At 44.4% G+C, this 18,839-nt stretch overlaps 1 protein-coding gene across 2 annotated transcripts; it reads left to right on the forward strand.

Moving 5' to 3' along the window:
• The first annotated feature begins 1,587 nt into the window (after positions 1 to 1,587).
• On the forward strand, positions 1,588 to 18,538 carry LEO1 (LEO1 homolog, Paf1/RNA polymerase II complex component). 2 transcript variants are annotated; one of them, XM_066635515.1, is made up of 12 exons: positions 1,588 to 1,701; positions 2,762 to 3,562; positions 6,670 to 6,774; positions 7,148 to 7,242; positions 8,062 to 8,207; positions 8,650 to 8,734; positions 9,396 to 9,490; positions 10,997 to 11,131; positions 11,680 to 11,815; positions 13,000 to 13,186; positions 13,418 to 13,515; positions 18,266 to 18,538. In XM_066635515.1, the coding sequence occupies exons 1-12, from the start codon at positions 1,644 to 1,646 to the stop codon at positions 18,371 to 18,373; spliced, it is 2,049 nt and encodes a 682-aa protein (XP_066491612.1). In that variant the 5' UTR covers positions 1,588 to 1,643; the 3' UTR covers positions 18,374 to 18,538. The 2 variants fall into 2 exon arrangements, with proteins under 2 accessions (XP_066491612.1, XP_066491614.1); XM_066635517.1 differs by having other exon boundaries at positions 18,270 to 18,538.
• Positions 18,539 to 18,839: the final 301 nt, after the last annotated feature.

Below are 18,839 nucleotides of genomic sequence, written 5' to 3' on the forward strand. Positions count from 1 at the left end.
TGTGCTTTTGGCAGCAGAGAACAGCATAGCTTTGCAATGATTTGTTAAGGTTTTGAAGTACAGCATCACAAAATTCTTAGTTGCTTTTTCCAAATGCAGGCATCTTGGTATTATGCAAGGGATTGTGAATAGGAAGGATAGAGTTGATAGAGATGCTCTTTTCCCTCTCACACAACACCAGAACCAGGGGACATCCACTAAAATTGAGAGTTGGGAGAGTTAAGACAGACAAAAGAAAATATTGATTTACTCAGCAAGTAGTTGGTCTGTGTAACTCCTTGCCACAGGATGTGGTGATGGCATCAGGCCTAGATGCTTTTAAAAGGGGATTGGACGCATTTCTGGAGGAAAAGTCCATCATGGGTTACAAGCCATGATGTGTATGTGCAACCTCCTGATTTTAAAAATGGGTTATGTCAGAATGCCAGATGTAAGGGAGGGCACCATGATGCGGGTCTCTTGTGTGCTTCCTGGAGCATTTGGTGGGCCACTGAGATACAGGAAGCTGGACTAGATGGGCCTATGGCCTGATCCAGAGGGGCTGTTCTTGTGTTCTTATGGTATGATGCTTCTGGAACTGGGTTTTTTTTTCCTCCTGTAGAGGTTCCTCCTACCTGCCCACTATGAAAGTGAGATAAAAAGCCCTTTGGGTAATGTTTCTAGCCCATCCTCACTCCAGATTCAGGGTAGGATACAAGGTTCCTGCTTATTGTCCCTTTATTCACCCTGTACCCCTATTGGGGAACATCCAGGCCAGATACCATCACCACATCCTGTGGCAAGAAGTTCCACAGACTCATGTCATGCTGGGTAAAGAAATATTTCCTTTTGTCTTTCCTAACTCTCCCAGCACTCAATTTGAGTGGCTGTCCCCTGGTTCTGGTGTTGTGTGAAAAGGGAAATAACACCCATCCATCCACTCCTTCCATCCCAAGACATGTCAGGCAGACACCATCACTACATAGCAAAGAGTTCCACAGGCTAATTACACGCTGGGTAAAGAAATATTTTCTTTGGTCTTTCTTAACTCTCCTGACACTCAATTTCAGTAGATGTCCCCTGGTTCTGGTGTTCAATCAGACTCAGGGAATGAGTCTTAATTAACCTTGTTAATCCTGTGGCAGGGAGTTCCACAGGTCAATGATAACGTGGGTAAGGAAATACGCTCTCTCAGGACCCCCACTGAAGCTTCTGGAGGGGTTGAGGAATAAGTACAGGGGGGCTCATCCCTGCACTTGCACCTCAACCCCTCCCAAAGCCTCAGTGGGCCTCACTCCCCAAGCCTTCCTGTGCCGCCATTGAGACGCTCCTCCTAGACCCAAGAGAGGGCTGCGGCCCCGCCCCTACCCACTGCGCAGCCTCAGTAGCCAGGTCCGCGCCACAATGGATTTTACCACGGAGAGGCAGAGAGATAGAGCGTCGCCATCCCGTAGTCCTCCAAGGAATGGCGGACCTCTTTACCGGAAGTTCGCCCAGGCAGTCGCTCTAGCCCTCGTCGGCTCGGTGGTAACCTTTGAAAGGGACACGCCCCTCTTTTAGCTCTCGCGAGTGGTGGTCGCAGGCTGTTGACGTCACGAGACTGCGCCTTCCGCTGTTGGCGCTGGCGGTCCGGTCGGCGAGGTTGGAAACGGGCATCCCTCGTGATGGCAGACATGGAGGAGCTCTTCGGCAGCGACGCCGACACCGAGCCGGAGCAGAAAGGTGGCCTCGGCGGGAGGGGAGGGTCAGTCTGCGCATGCGCGTGGAATGGTCCGCGCTCTCCCTTCCCCCTTCCTGCTCTCTTGGGTCCCCCCAAAGCCCCTTCACGTCCCTTCGCTCACCACGTCCAGGGCACGTGACACGGAGTGGCATCCACTGGGCTCTGCTCACCACAGCCTGCTTTGCAGTTACCCTCTGGAACTCCCTGTCACTGGGTGGGGTGATTGCGCCTAGCCTGAGGCCTTGGGACGGAGACAGTGGTTGGAGGGGGCTCCTTTCCCTCTCACACACCAGAGCCAGGGGACAGCTGCTCAGATTGTCTGTGGAACCCCCTGCCACATGATAATGTTTCTTGACTCAGCATGTCATCGGTCTGGATGTGGTGATGGCGCCTGGCCTGCATGCCTTGGGACGGAGAGAATGAATGGAGGGGTGTTTTTCTCCCTCTCACACCACAACAGAGCCAGGGGACAGCCACTCACATTGAGTGTCAGGAGAGTTAGGACCAAGGAAAATACCCAGCATGTCATGAGCCTGTGGAACATCCAACCACATGTGTAGAGTTGCTGGGTTTATTACATTGCATGTGACTGTCTGTGAAGGGAGACAGTGACGAGAGTGGGGTGTGCAATGTAGGGTCCCTTGCAAAAGAAGAAAGGGTTCCTGAACTTGTAATGGTTGCACAGAAGGGAAAGCTTATTTGTTGTGGTTTATCCTCAACATTGGAGAGACAGCTTGCAGCTACTGCTTGTTTTATGTGTGGTGTGGTTCATGGGCTTCAAACGACAACCAGCGTGTTCACAGTAGCGCAAACATACAGGAGAGGACAGCTCTTAAAGTCCACCTTAAGAACTGTATAGGTGGTATGGCCTCCTTTTTACCTGGGTAGAAGGAACTATGAAGCTTCCTGGGTTACCTTGGGCCAGTCACTTTTCCTCAGCCTTACCTACCTCACAGGGTTGTTGTGAGAACAGAGGAGCAGCTTTAGATAGATAGATGTTATTGGTCATCTGATTCTTTTCCTCAGGTTGATCTTCTGTGTTTGTACCCCTTTTTTTAATAGATTCAGATTCTGCATCTGACGCAGATTCGGATCAGGAGAATGCCGGCTCTGCCAGTAACGTTTCTGGTAGCGAGAGCGACAGAGATGACGAAAGAGAGACTGTAAAACCTAGTAACAAAGAACTATTTGGTGACGACAGTGAGGATGATGTTGTTTCTCACCATAGCGGAAGTGACAATCGGTCTGAAAGGTCCTACAATCGCTCCGAAGGTTCAGGACCTTCTGACCATGACGAAAGTGACCAGTCTGATATTGACCAGCACAGTGGTTCAGAACTTGCTCGGGATGAGGATGACGATGAGGACCGCAGGTCTGACGAAGGCAGCCATCACTCTGAGGCAGAAGGATCTGAAAAAGCGCACTCTGAGGACGAAAAGTGGGGGGGAGAAGACAAGAGCGATCAGTCAGAGGATGATGGGAAGCTCCAGAACTCTGATGAGGAGGAGAGGGCCCAGAATTCAGATGATGAAGAGAAGATGCAAAACTCGGATGACGAGGAGAGGCCTCAGATTTCCGATGACAAGGAAAGGCTGCAAAATTCAGATGAGGAGAAAATGCACGATGATGACGATGATGATGAGAGGCCACAGGTTTCTGATGAGGAGAAGCTGCAGAATTCAGATGAAGATGAAAGGCCACATATTTCAGATGAAGAGAACGTCCAGAACTCGGACGATGATGATGAACGACCGCAGCATTCGGACGAGGAGAAGATTCAGAACTCTGATGATGAGAGGCCTCAGCATTCAGATGACGAAGAGCGCAGGCTTTCTGATGATGATGAGCAGGAGCGTAAATCCGGTAAGACAAAATGGCGTGGCCATAAGCCCCATTACACCTTGAGGATAGGGTGGTTGTAGCTCACACCTGCTCTGCATTCAGACTGTCATAAGAACCTAAGAACAGCCCCACTGGATCAGGCCATAGGCCCATCCAGTCCAGCTTCCTGTATCTCACAGCGGCCCACCAAATGCCCCAGGTATAATCCCTGGCTTAGGTAGGACTAAGATAGAGATCCCTGTCTGAAAGCCTTAGGAGCTGCAGCCAGTCAGTATAGGCAACACCAGGGGCCTGAATTTGTTCATACAAAGTCTGCTTTCTGTGTTCCATATATTACCCCATTGATCATCTTTGCAAATGGTGCTACTTATTGTCCCATGAAGTCTGTTGATCAGTGTTGTGAATCTGTCTTGTCTGGTAGGTTAATGTTGTTTTTCTCCATCCCAGCATGACAGATGTGAGGCACCTTTCTTATTATATAAGATCTGAGGTTTAAGTTGGAAAAACTCCTTATAAATACTGAAGATACTCTCACTTTTATGAACAAAACAATTTTCCAAACTAAACATTACACAACAATCCAGAGTCACTGTACTCCTTTTAACTTCATGTAAAATTACCACTGCACTCTTTACGGGTTTCTCAAGTTGACCAGAACTATTGTCATCGCACTAGTGAAGCTTCCTTTGGCTACTGTCACAATGATCCTGTGTTGCAGGTTGACTGATCTCTTGCTACTTGTAGCTGTTTTGTCCCACAAAACGTCTGTCTGTCTGTCTGTCATAAAACAGCTGTCTATTCTTCTCTCTCCGTATGTGCTCATGCTCTTGAGTCCTTTACTCCATCCCTTCTTTCACTCTCACACCTGCTTCTCCATTCCACTCTTCCATCTTTCCTTTTATCTACCTTCAGTCTCCTTCCCTTCTTTCCCCTTTGTTGATCTCTGAATGCCAGATGCAAGGAAGTGGCAACAGATTACAGGTATCCTGTCTGTGTGCTCCTGAACATAAGAACATAAGAACAGCCCCACTGGATCAGGCCATAGGCCCATCTAGTCCAGCTTCCTGTATCTCACAGCGGCCCACCAAATGCCCCAGGGAGCACACCAGATAACAAGAGACCTCATCCTGGTGCTCTCCCCTACATCTGGCATTCTGACTTAACCCATTCCTAAAATCAGGAGGTTGCGCATACACATCATGGCTTGTACCCCATAATGGATTTTTCCTCCAGAAACTCGTCCAATCCCCTTTTAAAGGCGTCTAGGCTAGACGCCAGCACCACATCCTGTGGCAAGGAGTTCCACAGACCGACCACGCGCTGAGTAAAGAAATATTTTCTTTTGTCTGTCCTAACCCGCCCAACACTCAATTTTAGTGAATGTCCCCTGGTTCTGGTATTATGTGAGAGTGTAAAGAGCATCTCCCTATCCACTCTGTCCATCCCCTGCATAATTTTGTATGTCTCAATCATGTCCCCCCTCAAGCGTCTCTTTTCTAGGCTGAAGAGGCCCAAACGCCGTAGCCTTTCCTCATAAGGAAGGTGCCCCAGCCCCGTAATCATCTTAGTCGCTCTCTTTTGCACCTTTTCCATTTCCACTATGTCTTTTTTGAGATGCGGCGACCAGAACTGGACACAATACTCCAGGTGTGGCCTTACCATAGATTTGTACAACGGCATTATAATACTAACCGTTTTGTTCTCAATACCCTTCCTAATGATCCCAAGCATAGAATTGGCCTTTTTCACTGCCACCGCACATTGGGTCGACACTTTCATCGACCTGTCCACCACCACCCCAAGATCTCTCTCCTGATCTGTCACAGACAGCTCAGAACCCATCAGCCTATATCTAAAGTTTTGATTTTTTGCCCCAATGTGCATGACTTTACACTTACTGACTTTACACTTACTGTAGACACTTGGTGGACTACTGTGAGATCAAGGAAGCTGTATTAGAAGGGCACTTGGCCTGATACAGCAAGGCTCTTTTACATTCTTCTCTTGGTTGAACTGTCAGTCCTTTCTCAACATTCTCTGTTTCCTTGAGGATTGTTGCTAAGAGTTATCCTTTGTGTCCTGGCCTGTCTAGCATTCTGTCATGCAGGGGAGCCTTTCTGCACCTACTAGTGCAATAAGCCAACATGATTGGTTTGTGTTGCTGTAACAGATGGCTGTCCTTGTAGGGAAATTCTGACAATTTCCCTGAGTGACCACGGTTTATCTTTTAAAAAAATGATGTCTTGATTTATTTTTTTGTACAAGCTCTCCAAAAGACTCAACTGGTTAACAGTATTTTCAGTGTTCATTCACCAAAAATCTGTGAAGTAGTTTGGACTGATAAAGAGCAGTACTAAAGAATAAGTTTCGTTACTGTGTAGGGATGTGAGTCTGATTGTTTCACAACAGCCCCTGTGTCACACCATCTTGTTTAGGCAGCTTTGTCAACCTCTTGAACTCTGCAGGCAGATTTCCAAAGTATTAATGTAGTTATTCGAAAGGGAATTGTTCCACTGTTCCATTCAAAGAATAGATCATAAGAGCTGTTTGTGTAAAATCAGCTAGTGCAGTGCTTCTCAAACTATGGGTCGAGAACCACTAGGTGGGTCATAAACCAATTTCAGATGGGTCCCCATTCATTTCAATGTGTATTTTATCTTTAATAGACTTGATGCTACCATGATATGTGACTACATTAGGGAAAATGTTTCAGATCTGTATTCTTAACAGGCTACTCTATATATGCTTTTTAACATGGGGTTTACTCCTGGACAACTGTGGTTAGGATTGCAACCTTTGGGATGTTTGGGGAATTTTTTTTAACAGATCAGCAACTGTTTGGGAGGGTTAGGAAGGTTCTTTATTTTAAATAAATGTCTAAACTTATACTTATTGTAAACTTTTAATTTACTTAATTAATTGATTTGATTTTGTCATATTGGGGGTGCTAAAAATTTTCCTGCTTGATGATGTCATTTCCAGCCATGACATCACTTCCAGGTTAATCACTTCTGGTCTGTCCCAACAGATTGTTGTTCTAAAAATTGATCTAGTGGGGGGGGGGGGAAAGCGGGAATATTAGGCCATGAGGGGCTTGCTGTTTCATTGCTAGCGATGTCCTTTTTTAGAGTCCGCAAGAGGTAGTGACAGTGATGACGAAATACCCCAGATGAAGCGCAAGAAGCACATTGCGTCAGATTCTGAAATGGACAGCGATGCAGAAGGGCAAAAAGGTAGGCAGCATCTCTTCCTATCCCCTGCTTCTGCTGAGATTCCATCTGTGTCCTTTGTGTTATCCAGGGATGTCATATGCTTTTGTTGAAAACTTCCTTTAAACCAGAGCTATCTAACTGGTGACACCCTCCCCAGCTCTCAAGCCAGCACCCAAACCATTTTGCCAGGTCTCTGGGGTCCTATCAGATTTTATGATTGTGTTTTATATTTTGATGCTGGGTGACTTCTGTGTCTTTTGCAGTCTCTGTTTTTAATAAACAGGGGAGTGGGGAACATTTCTTTGTTTCTTCTCTTTGGAACACATGCCAAATGTTGTCTTTTTCTGCTGAAAGAGCTGAAAGTATAATTCTGTCCTCTCCCTTTCTGGGCAAGATAATCAGGATGCAATGGATCTGTTTGGGGGAGCAGATGACATTTCTTCAGGGAGTGATGGGGAAGACAAACCTCCAACTCCAGGGCAGCCAATTGTAAGTATATTTTATAATCTCTGCAAGGTGTATGTATGTGGGATTGATGTACCTGACCCTGTCTATTTGCAGGATCAGGATTTAACCTGGAACACCAGGATACCATCTTGAGCCCTTGAAATTTAGTGTTTGCATCTCTTTAACAAATTTACATCATGTGATTGGGTTGAATGAAAGCACCATGTTATTCTTCAACCTTTTAGAAGGGATTGCTGGAGTGGTGTATGTAATTTACCTTGGAATTTAGTTTATCTGAGGCTGTCCTTGTAGGCATACTTACTTGGAAGCAAGGACAGCTTTGAATTCAGCAGAAATTCCTTCTGACCAACATGTGTAGGACTGGATTATGAGAATTGGTATTGTTTTGAGTCATATGTTTTGCTGTAACCCACAGAAGGTGAGCTATACATTGTTGGCATCAGATTTGGACCTTGGCCTAACTCTCAAGCACTGTACAGAGTTATTCAGAGTTATTCATTGTAACTGTTTAGGGTGAGAAAGAGGAACAAGGAGATTATTTAGTAAGAACATTGCCTCCAAATTATCAGTGTCCTTTTTAGCACATTGCCACATAATAGGGTAATTGGGACAAGATCCCAGTTGCCTTTTATCCTTTGGTTAGTGTTAAGCTGCCCTTCTCCTCATTCTCTGTACCAAGATAATTAAATGCTTTCGATAAAATGTATATACTCTTATTTAGTTACATCTGTAAGAGTTTTAAGTATTTCTTCTAACACAGAGGTTATAGAATAACATGTAAATTCTAGTGCTGCCTACATATCTTTTCATGGTTTCTCTCTCTTTTGCTTTCTCCATTAGGATGAAAATGGGCTGAATGAAGATCAGCAGGAGGAAGAGCCTATTCCAGAAACACGTATTGAAGTCGAGATTCCCAAAGTAAACACAGACTTGGGGAATGACTTGTATTTTGTGAAGCTTCCCAACTTCCTCAGTGTGGAACCCAGGTAAAATCAATGAAACAAGCATTCATAGTTGATTTGAAATTCCTGTAGGAATGTCAGTCCATAGGCGGCTGCTGATCAAATGAAGAGCCAGGTGTAGTAACTATTGCTCTCTTCTCAGCAACTCCAATAAAACATTTGTAAATGAAAATCTTAAAACCTGCTAACACCATATTTAGAGGCATGATACCTGTTCACATATTCTGTTTACATATATGGGCAAAATTTCTGTGTCTGCATGAGTTGCACGATATAGCAGCTAACTATGGAGGACTAACGTTGCTTTAACATTCAACCAGAAGAAGTGAACTTTACAGCTTTCTCTCTGTTTTGTTGTGTTTGGGTTGGCCCCAATAAAGCTATTACCCTACTGTATCTTTATTAACTAATAGTTCATCAGTGAAGAGACTATTGTTATGATAATATAGTGCCCCATTTGTTGCAGACCTTTCGATCCTCAGTATTACGAGGATGAATTTGAAGATGAAGAGATGCTTGATGAAGAAGGTAGAACAAGATTAAAACTGAAGGTATAATTTAAACACTCTCTCTTGTTTTGAAAGCTGGTGTGGCATAGTGGCTAGAGACTGAGCTGAGAACTAGGGAGTTCCCAGCAAATCTCACTTGTGCCTCACAGTAAGTGGCCTTAGGCAAACCTCATCCTCCCATTTGCAGGATGGTAGCATTAATGCTGAGGCAGGGAGGGGGCATTTTTAGACAGGGGAGGGCGGTCTGGGAGGTGGATCAGGCCTGAGAGGGGGCAGGATCAGCCATGGCAGCACAGGCTGAATCCTACCCCCCACCCTTGACCTAATCAGCCTTACACATACTGCTCAGATTTGTGCTAGCAAAATTGCTGGCGCAGATCCAAGTAGCCCCATAGGGCTGGCTGAGAGCATTGCTCTGGATAAGGGGTTAAATATCCCCTTTCCCTGAGTTGCACTGCAGCAGGCACCTGCCTTGCACTGGATACAGCACAGGCCACTTGGCCTGCCTATTCCATCGCAAGTTAGGATTGGGCTATAAATGGATTAATTGCATAAATAACTTACTCGGCAAGTTCAGCTATTCATCAGAGTAGCAGTTAGTGACCTTCTTGCTAATGGGTTCCACCACCCTGCATGTCTTGCAAGGTAACTGAATTTTACTCAAGAAACACTTTCTGCAATTGTGAACTTTATATCTCCACAGGTGGAAAACACGATACGTTGGCGGACCCGCCGAGATGACGAGGGAAATGAGATTCGGGAGAGCAATGCACGGATAGTCAAATGGTCCGATGGAAGGTGAGTTATCCGCCTGAGAAGTTTACCAGAGGAGCAAAGAGAGAAAAGTGGATTTATCAATGGGATTGAAGAATAAAGACATTCAGTAGTCCATACAAGGAGCTTAGATAGCACGTAAGAGTACAAGGGGAGCTAGGTAGGCCGCAGAAGGGTACAAAGAACGGTTGGCATGCTCAGAATAGCTCAGGCAAACTTCAGAGGTCAAGACTGAAGGAACAGGCAGGAAGTCTAAGCATGGAAGCAGTGCCAGCCATCATGAGAGATGGGAGTGTTTAGTTTTATCACAGGAAAGCACAGAATGCATTTTGGAGAGTCTGCAGAGATGAGAGCCATATTTATTCTGTTCTGGAGGAAGTTAAGTTTATGGAATCAACATGGGCTGTGTGGTATGATTTAGTACTTCAACAGTGGGAAGAAAATGGCGAGGTCCATACCACAAAGGAAGAGTTCTTGAGGCGTGAGTTTAATGCTTTTACAGTGAGTGTACAGGCTGAGTCTCATTATTCGCAAGGGTTCTGTTCCCAGAACTCAGCGGGTGGCAAAAATCCACTATAGTGCAAAAATCGCACTATAGCAAATCAATTTAAAAAGCAAAGTGCCTTTGCTCAGGTGATTTAAAAAAGAGCCTTGCTGTTGCTTGTGATGTTAAGATAGAGTCATTAAGATGACAGTCCAACAATCAGTCTCTCTCCAGGTGCTTAGAAAGGATTTTCTTTCACATGTTCAGGGAGAAGGGAGGGGGTCCCTTGGAGAGAGAATGACTGATGGATTGTCAGCTGGCTGCCCTCTCTCTGACTATTGTAAAGGACTGTTTTCCTTTAATTTAAAGGGCGCTTCTCATCATGTTGAGATAAAAATCTCTAAAACAGTAAGAAAAGCATTTTAAAGTGGTGCATTTTTCCCCTTCTCAGTCAGCACATTCGTTCTCATTTGCAGTGGCCATTCGTGTTGAGTCAAATCCATGTATAACAAGGTTGGACCTGTACTGAGAATACAGGTGGTGCTTTGGTGTCCATGAGGGATTGGTTATTGGACCCCTGTGGATACCGAAAACAGTGGATAATGAAACCCACTATTTCAGCATCTTTAAACCCTCCAAAGGCAACCACTGGAGGGCTTCCCCAGGCCTCAGAATGCCTTACAAGGGCAAAAAAAGTCACTTCCGGTTTCCCAAGGGAAACCAGAAGTCACTTTTTTTGCACTTTGGGGCCATTCTGAAGCCTGCAGACGCCACAGGCCGACACTCGCAGCCTCTGCGGGCTTCAGAAAACCCTCCAGAAGCGACCGGAGCACAGCTGCAGTCACCTTTAGAGGGTTCAGGTTGGTCCAAGTCTGGCTCAGTGTGGGTCCAGGAGTCCTGCATCGAGCCAAATCTGCAGATGGAAAATCCATGGATAAATAGATTGAGTCTATTGCACCCTCATACATTGAAATGCAGTTGTGAGCAAGGCAAATACCCCTAAACTCTTGGTTTGTGCATTAATTAGAGCTTTTTTCTTTCCAAAGCATGTCATTGCATTTGGGGAATGAAGTGTTTGATGTGTATAAGGCACCATTGCAAGGAGATCACAACCATCTCTTCATCAGACAAGGAACAGGTCTTCAGGGACAGGCTGTGTTCAAGACAAAATTAACTTTTAGGTAAGCACTTGGATCGTAAGCTCCAAATAACAACCCCAGCATTGTGGTTGAAGTGAAATGGGATGTACGATGGATCACCTCTTGTGTTTGCTGTTGCCTAAGACATATTTACACATCAGGATTTGCAGTGACTTATCCTGAAAGCACACATGAACATATGCAGCTGCCCTGGTCAAGCTGTTCTGATTGGTAGGTTCTCTCCAAGGTCTCAGGGAGAGATCTTTGCCAACCCTACTGCCTGAGATCCTTCAACTGGCAATGCCTGGGATAGAATCTGTGGCATTCTACCACTGAGTTATGGCCTGTAGAACTAAAATTCAATGAGAGCACCATGATTAGTGCTCCTGGCACCTGAAGCTCACCAATGCTCTTGTCCTCCCCCCCCCCTTGCATGGTATCTTGCAGCTCCAAATGGTATCTTGCAGCTCTGGAATTGTTCTCCTTGGCCTTGTGTTAAACTGATGAGCTGGTATCTTATTAGATTGTATTTAGTAGCACAATGTTGTTATGCTCTCAAGTGTGTTAACTCTGCAACAACTTTACAACAGGCCTCACTCAACAGATAGCGCCACACACAGGAAGATGACTCTTTCACTTGCAGACAGATGTTCAAAGACTCAGAAGATTCGCATTTTGCCAATGGCTGGTCGTGACCCAGAGTCCCAGCGCACAGAAATGATTAAGGTATAAATTTGGGGTTGGGAGCTGCAGGGCAGGAGCAGAATTTGCTCACTGAAGTCTTCTTTTTCTTGTACATTTACTTGTACAATGTACATTTGGTTTATCAGCATCTGTGGTGCCTGAGACGGTGCGAAATGCTGCCACTTTTCCTTAATGTGATAGTCTTCTCCTCCCGTTCCCTAGAGGCAAAAAGATAGGGGGGAAGAAGAATTGTCGACAAGAGGAGAGTGGTGGGCTTGAGTAGTAGTCTCTTCTGTACTTATTTTCCACACCATTCCCATGTTCCTTTTCAAATCCAAGGAATGGTGGAGTTAGGTGGGTGTTGCACTGCCACCAGATTGCACTTGTCTCAGTTGGCCACATGAATGGACCGGCCCTGGCCTTGCTGCTGATGCTGTGCAGAAACTAGCATTCACTTGCTATCATGCTAGAAAGAAATTTGATGGCCTTGAAGAGCAACCTCCATTGCTCTGTCTGTCACTGACAATGAGCGCAATCAGCAGATGAGCGCTGAAGACAGACACAGCTAGGAATAGCTTCCTTTTTGTCAGATACTATACAAGTAGATTGTCAATCAATCATTATGAACTATTTCCAGAAGCACCTGTGCTGTTAGGTTGGAGGTGGCAGTATCTTGACACGCGTACACTTCACTGTGCTAAAATGCATTTGTTTTCCTTACTTGGAAAACAAGTCTTGCAACTTGATGGGAGCCGAGGGCATATAGTCTGAAACAAAAACCTTAATCAGACCTTCCTCCTTCCCCAGCATGCAGGTCGGGCTGTGTGGTACAGGCCATAGCATCTCAGAAGCGGCAGGCAGAAAACTCTGGGAAAACCGCTCCCCAGGAGTCAGTCAATCTTGAACATGAACATTTGAAGCTGCATTTTTATGGAGTCAGACTATTGATCCATCTAGCCCTGTAGACGAGACCAAACTCTCCAACTTCCTGAAGTGTTTTGTGTTTTTCTATATGGGAAATCATTTGTTAAAATGATATTATCCACCCCCAGCCTCAAGGTTCTGCCATTTCACTCTGCTGCATAAGTAGATCAGGCCTGAAGGATCAAAATGGGAACGTATTAGGGGGAGACTGATTGCCATAAGAATGCAAGGCAATGCAGAATCCACATCCTGCTTGGGAATTCTTCCTACCTTTGCTGCACACTGCTGTGTTCTTCCTACAGAAAGAGGAGGAGAGGCTAAGAGCCTCCATCCGCAGAGAGTCCCAGCAGAGGAGAATGCGAGAGAAGCAGCATCAGCGAGGACTGAGCGCCAGCTACTTGGAGCCTGATCGCTACGACGAGGAGGATGAAGGCGAAGAGGCCATCAGCCTGGCAGCCATCAAAAACCGATATAAAGGTGGAATTCGAGGTATGTATGTTTGGAAACCATATTCTTTGATCTCGTGGTCTTCTCTGTTTGTTATGGAACTACCAGTGGGATTAAGAACTGCCTCCTCCCTGGCAGCCTTCCTACAAGGGCTGAAGACTTCCCTTTTCTGCCTGGCCATCCCTTTTTAGGTAGTTGTTTTGGGGTTTTGTGGTTGTGTTCCATATTTTGTGCTAATGATTTTTGGTGCAATGCTTTTTTTTACCCTTTCAGAGGAGCGTGCCCGGATTTATTCTTCAGACAGTGATGAAGGATCAGATGAAGATAAAACGCAGAGATTACTTAAGGCAAAGAAACTCAACAGCGATGAGGTGAGGTGAAAGAAGCCTTAGAAGTGCATACGTGGTGGTTAGAACTTTGGTTTGAATATCTTGATACTCAAGTTCCAGTTGAGCTGTAATGACGTATATCTTGTTTTAAAAAGAAACAAGTGGAAAAATAGAAAAGCACAGAAAAACTCAAACAGTAGCCATTGGGAGGGACATCATTCTGGGATGGACATTTGCCAACCCCCATTAAATAGAAGAGAGCCAGTACCTTATAAGGCATCTCTACCCAGTTAGTAGGGGTTGGTAACATAAATGCCATCTTTCCTACTTAGTTCAGAGAACTATGGATGGTTGTGCTAGGATGGTTGTGGTATCTTTGGCATATCTGAGCATGCAGATATTGACATATGTCTCATCTAACCTGAAAGCTTGGCATAAATTACACAAGTTTGTGAAACTGAGGGTTAGAAAAACATTTTTCAAAATTTATGGTGGTTTTATTTGAATTTGGGGGGGCTGATTCCAAAAATGGCATGAGTTTTGCCCTGTCACATCTAGTTTCTGAGCCTTTTTAGTGAATGGTTCAAGCAACTTCCTTGTGAGGAAGCCATGGCATGTAGATATGCCGTATCTCTGAAACTAGATGTAATAGGGCAAAACTCATGTCATTTTCTGGAATTGGCACCCCAAATATACCTAGGTCTAACGTTTAAGACAGCAAAATGTGTGTTGGCCTGTGTTATCACAATTATTCAGAAATGAGATACAGGTTTGATGTAAAGGAGCCAGTTGCAAAGAACTAGGAATAAGAGCACCAAAAACTGACTGTTGACTTCAAGCATAACATAAGGCAAAAGGGCAAGTTATCTCATAGAATCCTATCAATGTACTTTGGGCTAGCTAAGAATATAGTCTGTCTGCAAGGTGGTCATCTGAAAGCATCCATTGAATGCCATAATCGTAGAAGCCTGCAGGCTTTTCTTACTGGTCAGGATCCAGCATGCCCAAAAGGTGTTGGTCTTGTGCCTCCCGAACATAATCCTCCCCAAAATTTCTTTTGAAGCTGGTAGGAATTTTGTAAAGCTCAATGGTTCTGCCCACTCGCTTGCATTCTTGGTTCTATGTAGGTAAAAGGCAACTGATAAATTACCTGTGCTGACCTTTTTTAATCTTCCATTTTAAAAGCAAGTTAGACTGAATGCTGAAGTTCATAGCTTTGCCACTTGGGGGTGCCTAAACATAAAAAAGCAAAGGAAGTCACACCTCCAGCAGTCAAGACAAATTATGAGATGTTCATACATTTGTGCTTCTTTATGTACCTGATTTGACCCTGTGTGTCGGTTGTTGGCCCGAAAATAGAGGTGTAGAATCAAAAATTACTTCACCTCTTATTAGATAACAGGCATTTGGAAATGGAGAACTGAATTTGGGTAGGACAACTGCTACATGTTACCACATATTAGAAGAATAAAACCTGCACTGAGTACAATTTGAGAAGCTCTGTAGATGTGCAGAAGTGCAAACCTATTTAGAACCATAGGGCACCAGTGAAGCGAACCAGTGTCTTTACTAACTACACTACAGTATATAGATCTTGCATTTTGTGCTGCTTTAGGTGCTGTTTGGATAAGCTTGATATCAGAAAATTAATCAAGCAATCAGATTCATTAATAAAAAGCAAGTAAGCTTTTCCAATCAAATGAAATAACTGCACAGCAAGAGGGACATATGAGTGGTTACTCATTAAAATACCAGCGTCTTTCAAGTCTGTGTTTCCATTACAGGCTGACTTTGAGATTCTCAAGGACTTCATCTTGGGCTTTCATTATGCACAGAAGACTTTATGTGTGTGTTGTCATGGGAAAACTATAATGAGACTTCAGTAGAAATCCCAAATCCCCTAGCAGCATTTTTTGCTCCTCTAAAACTAAATAATAATAAACAACTTGAAGTGGTAATTATACCTTGCAGCAGTTAGGGTCTGTTCTGGGACCCAGGAGGGGAGCTGCCTTAACCTTTTCTCGTTGCAATATGCCCACAGTATGATTGCCACAAAGAAATGGAAGGTGAAAGAAGCCTAAAATCATGTTCACTTTACACCTTACAATTGGTTTTAATTAGATAGATTCACATCTCACCCAGCCCCCTCATCACATAACATGCAGAAATGTAGCTTCACAGATTCTGTTTCTTGCTTTAAAAAGAAATTCTCAACCTATCAAAAATAATTTTTTTTAAAAACCACATACCTCAAAATATCTGCAAATATTTAAATCTTTCAAAATCATTCGTAAGACTTGGAATAGATGTCTGAACTTGAGATCCACAGACCATGGGGGGGACGACTTCTTGACTACTCTAGCCATGAAAACTCGGTAGCTTGGGGACATTCCTTTCTTTCTCAGTGTTGCCTGCTACAGAGTACTAGTACAGATGACCAAGTGGTAATCATGGGAACTTTTTATCTCTTGATAAGCTCCCCAACCTTTGCCACACCTTAAATGAATGCCAAGAGGGGAAAAAATCACAGCACACTTGGCAATAATACAAACAACCAAACAGCCACCTGGTAAGCTGATTATCTTTCCCCTAAGTTGCGTAAGGATGCCTGCCTGTAGTGGGGAGGGCTTCAAGTTCTCTAGTGGTCCCTTGAGTGGTTTTCTCGCCCCTTGGAAGGAAAGAATAGTAAAGCTGATGGAAGGGTGGAGCATGATCCTGGCACGCATGATGAAACTGGCCACCTCTGACCCACTTGCCAAGCATGAGTTGCATTTTTGCTGGAAAGGTAGTGCAGGACAGTGGTGTTAGGTCCTTTGGCTCATGACTTCTGAGTTTGTTCTAGTTTTGCCCACCCACTTTCAAGCCTGTAGTTAACAGCCTGCAGTGCTGTAGAAGTATTTGTGTCGTGTTTTACAAATCCTGAAATTCTCTGGTTGTGTGGTGCACAAGATGTCAAAGCAGGTCAAGATGAGGATGAAACTGGGAAATGCATGTATGCAACCTTGACTTGAAGGTAGTCTTGAGCAGAGCTGTCAAACATAAGGCCCGGGGGCCAGATGCGGCCCCCGGAAGCTTTTTATCCGGCCCTCAGGCTCTCAGCTGCTGAGTAGTGCTGAGGTGTCACTGCTGAAAAGCAGCCTACATGAAAATTGGGGACCGCCATATCTTGAAATATGATCAAGATTTGGTATTTTCTCTTCTGTCATTTGCAGTTAATGAGTTTTTTTGTGAGAACAAAGTGCTGATTTCTGGTCATCAGCTGCTTAATGATGTCACTTCCTACTTAATGACATCACTCCCGGCCCTCAGCAGGTGCCCTGAATGCTAACTTTGGCCCTCTGTATAAAATGAGTTTGACGCCCCTGGTCTAGAATATTGAACCTCCTACCATAACAGCCTGGGCTCCAGGGGTGATGCTGGCAAACAGGAATGGATCTTTCAGGCTTCACCTGCTTTTCTGGTTCATTCTGCTTGGGAGTTTTTAGGGACATCTGATCAGCCCCCCAGCTGGAAACAGGGTGCTGGGCTAAATAGACCTTTTGTTCCAGTTTCAGTGATGCAGTTTTTCTAGAAAGGGAAGAGAGTTTGAGACTATTGTATTGTGCCATACAATTTGAACAATTTTCACACACCCCCCCCCCCATGAGTGACACTGGACCTGTGGTTCTCACACATTTAGCACCAGGACCCACTTTTTAGAATGGGAATCTGTCAGGACCCACCAGAAGTGATGTCATGACCAGAAGTGACATCATCAAGCAGGAAAAATTTTAACCATTCTAGGCTGCAATCCTACCTACACTTACCCAGGAGCAAGTTCCTTTTGCTATCATTGTTAAAAAAAAAAATATACATAGTAGCTTGTTAAAAGTACAGGTCTGTAACATTTCCCCAAATGCAGTCACATACCATGATAGCATCAAGTCTAACATATAAAAAATAAAATTTTGAAATGAATGGGGATCCACCTGAAATTGACTCACGACCCACCTAGTGGGTCCTGACCCACCGTTTGAGAAACACTGCTCTGGGCAAACTTGACGATTGCTGTTGCATGTACCTGATCACTTTGTTGACCCTGTTGCTGCTCTGTACCCTTTTCAGCCAGGCCAATTTAAGATCTGGATTTATAACTGATTTTACATAAGGGAGTGTTCTGATACCGAAAAGTGCTGCTGGATCAACCCAAATGTCCATTTGATCAAATGTCCTGTTTCCCACAGTGACCATTGAGATGCTTCCAGGGAAGCCTCCCCCCCCCCCCCCACTAGCCAGGGCTCAAAGGCAGTTGCCCTTCCCTGTTCTCTCCTGAAATTAATATTTGGATCCTGGTGCCTCTGAACATATTGCAGTCCTACTTTGTGTTCCTTCCCCCACCCAAAACCCTTGCTAAGTTGACTGTTTTGCCAGCTCTAGTAAATCCTGCTAGCTGTGCACAAGTAATCAATCCCAAGAGTCATTTTTTTTCTTAGCAGATTCTTCTATCTCCTTTGACAGTTTTCTCTGCAGTGGTTTCACCGTTATTCTAAGAGGGGTTGGGCTGCCTTTTTATTTGGGGCATTTAAGAGTAAATATATTGGCACACAGGTAACTAAAATGTTTGAGGTGCCATGAGCATAGATGTCACTAGAATTGTACTGCAGTCCTGTATGTGGTTACAGTGAAGTAAATACCACTGTGCTCAATGGGGCTTTTGCATGAGTTAGGCATGCAGATGAATGCATTGCGTCTAACTGAAGTAATTGTGGCAAAACGCTAAGTTAACCTAAACGTTTGATCTGCTTCCCTGCAGGAAGGTGAGCCTTCTGGTAAAAGGAAGGCAGAAGATGATGACAAGGCAAATAAGAAGCACAAGAAGTATGTAATCAGTGATGAGGAAGATGAGGATGAGGAAGCGTAATGCCCAACTGATTTGAAACTTTATGATAGACTTATATGTATATATATATAGACTGTACAGTACTTTTGCAGCCAAGATGTACGAAAACCCCATGAAGACTTTTTTTTTGACAAACTTGCATCAAGATCTGCATTCTTTAAAATGAATAAATGTTTTGTTGGATTTTTTTCTTCTTCTAGCAAGTGATTTTGGTTTGTGTTTTGCTAGAATGTGTTTTGTTTCTAGGCTGTCCATCACTGCCTCTTGTGAAAATGGTGCGCTAACCAAATGCTTCTTCCTGCCAGATGGTTAATCTTTATGAGGCCAGAACAATGCAATATGACATGTGTGTGGTCACCACTGCAAGCATTGGCCCAGCATCATCTCTTCCTTCCTTCCTTTCCCTGGTAATGTTTAGCAAGGTAGAACACATGATGTTGTTGCGCAAAGTTTGCCCAACTTTGTTCTCTTCCATTGACTCCTGCTT

The sequence above is a fragment of the Tiliqua scincoides genome, chromosome 8 (assembly GCF_035046505.1).
Source record: "Tiliqua scincoides isolate rTilSci1 chromosome 8, rTilSci1.hap2, whole genome shotgun sequence".
Taxonomy (NCBI): Eukaryota; Metazoa; Chordata; class Lepidosauria; order Squamata; family Scincidae; genus Tiliqua; species Tiliqua scincoides.

What these genes read in the sequence shown, in the direction of transcription:
- LEO1 (XM_066635515.1), top strand. Translation starts at nt 1,644, where the DNA reads ATGGCAGACATGGAGGAGCTCTTCGGCAGCGACGCCGACACCGAGCCG. An exon ending in GAACAAGATTAAAACTGAAG is followed by an intron (nt 8,735 to 9,395) that starts GTATAATTTAAA and finishes ATATCTCCACAG; the next exon opens with GTGGAAAACACGATACGTTG. An exon ending in ATATAAAGGTGGAATTCGAG is followed by an intron (nt 13,187 to 13,417) that starts GTATGTATGTTT and finishes TTACCCTTTCAG; the next exon opens with AGGAGCGTGCCCGGATTTAT.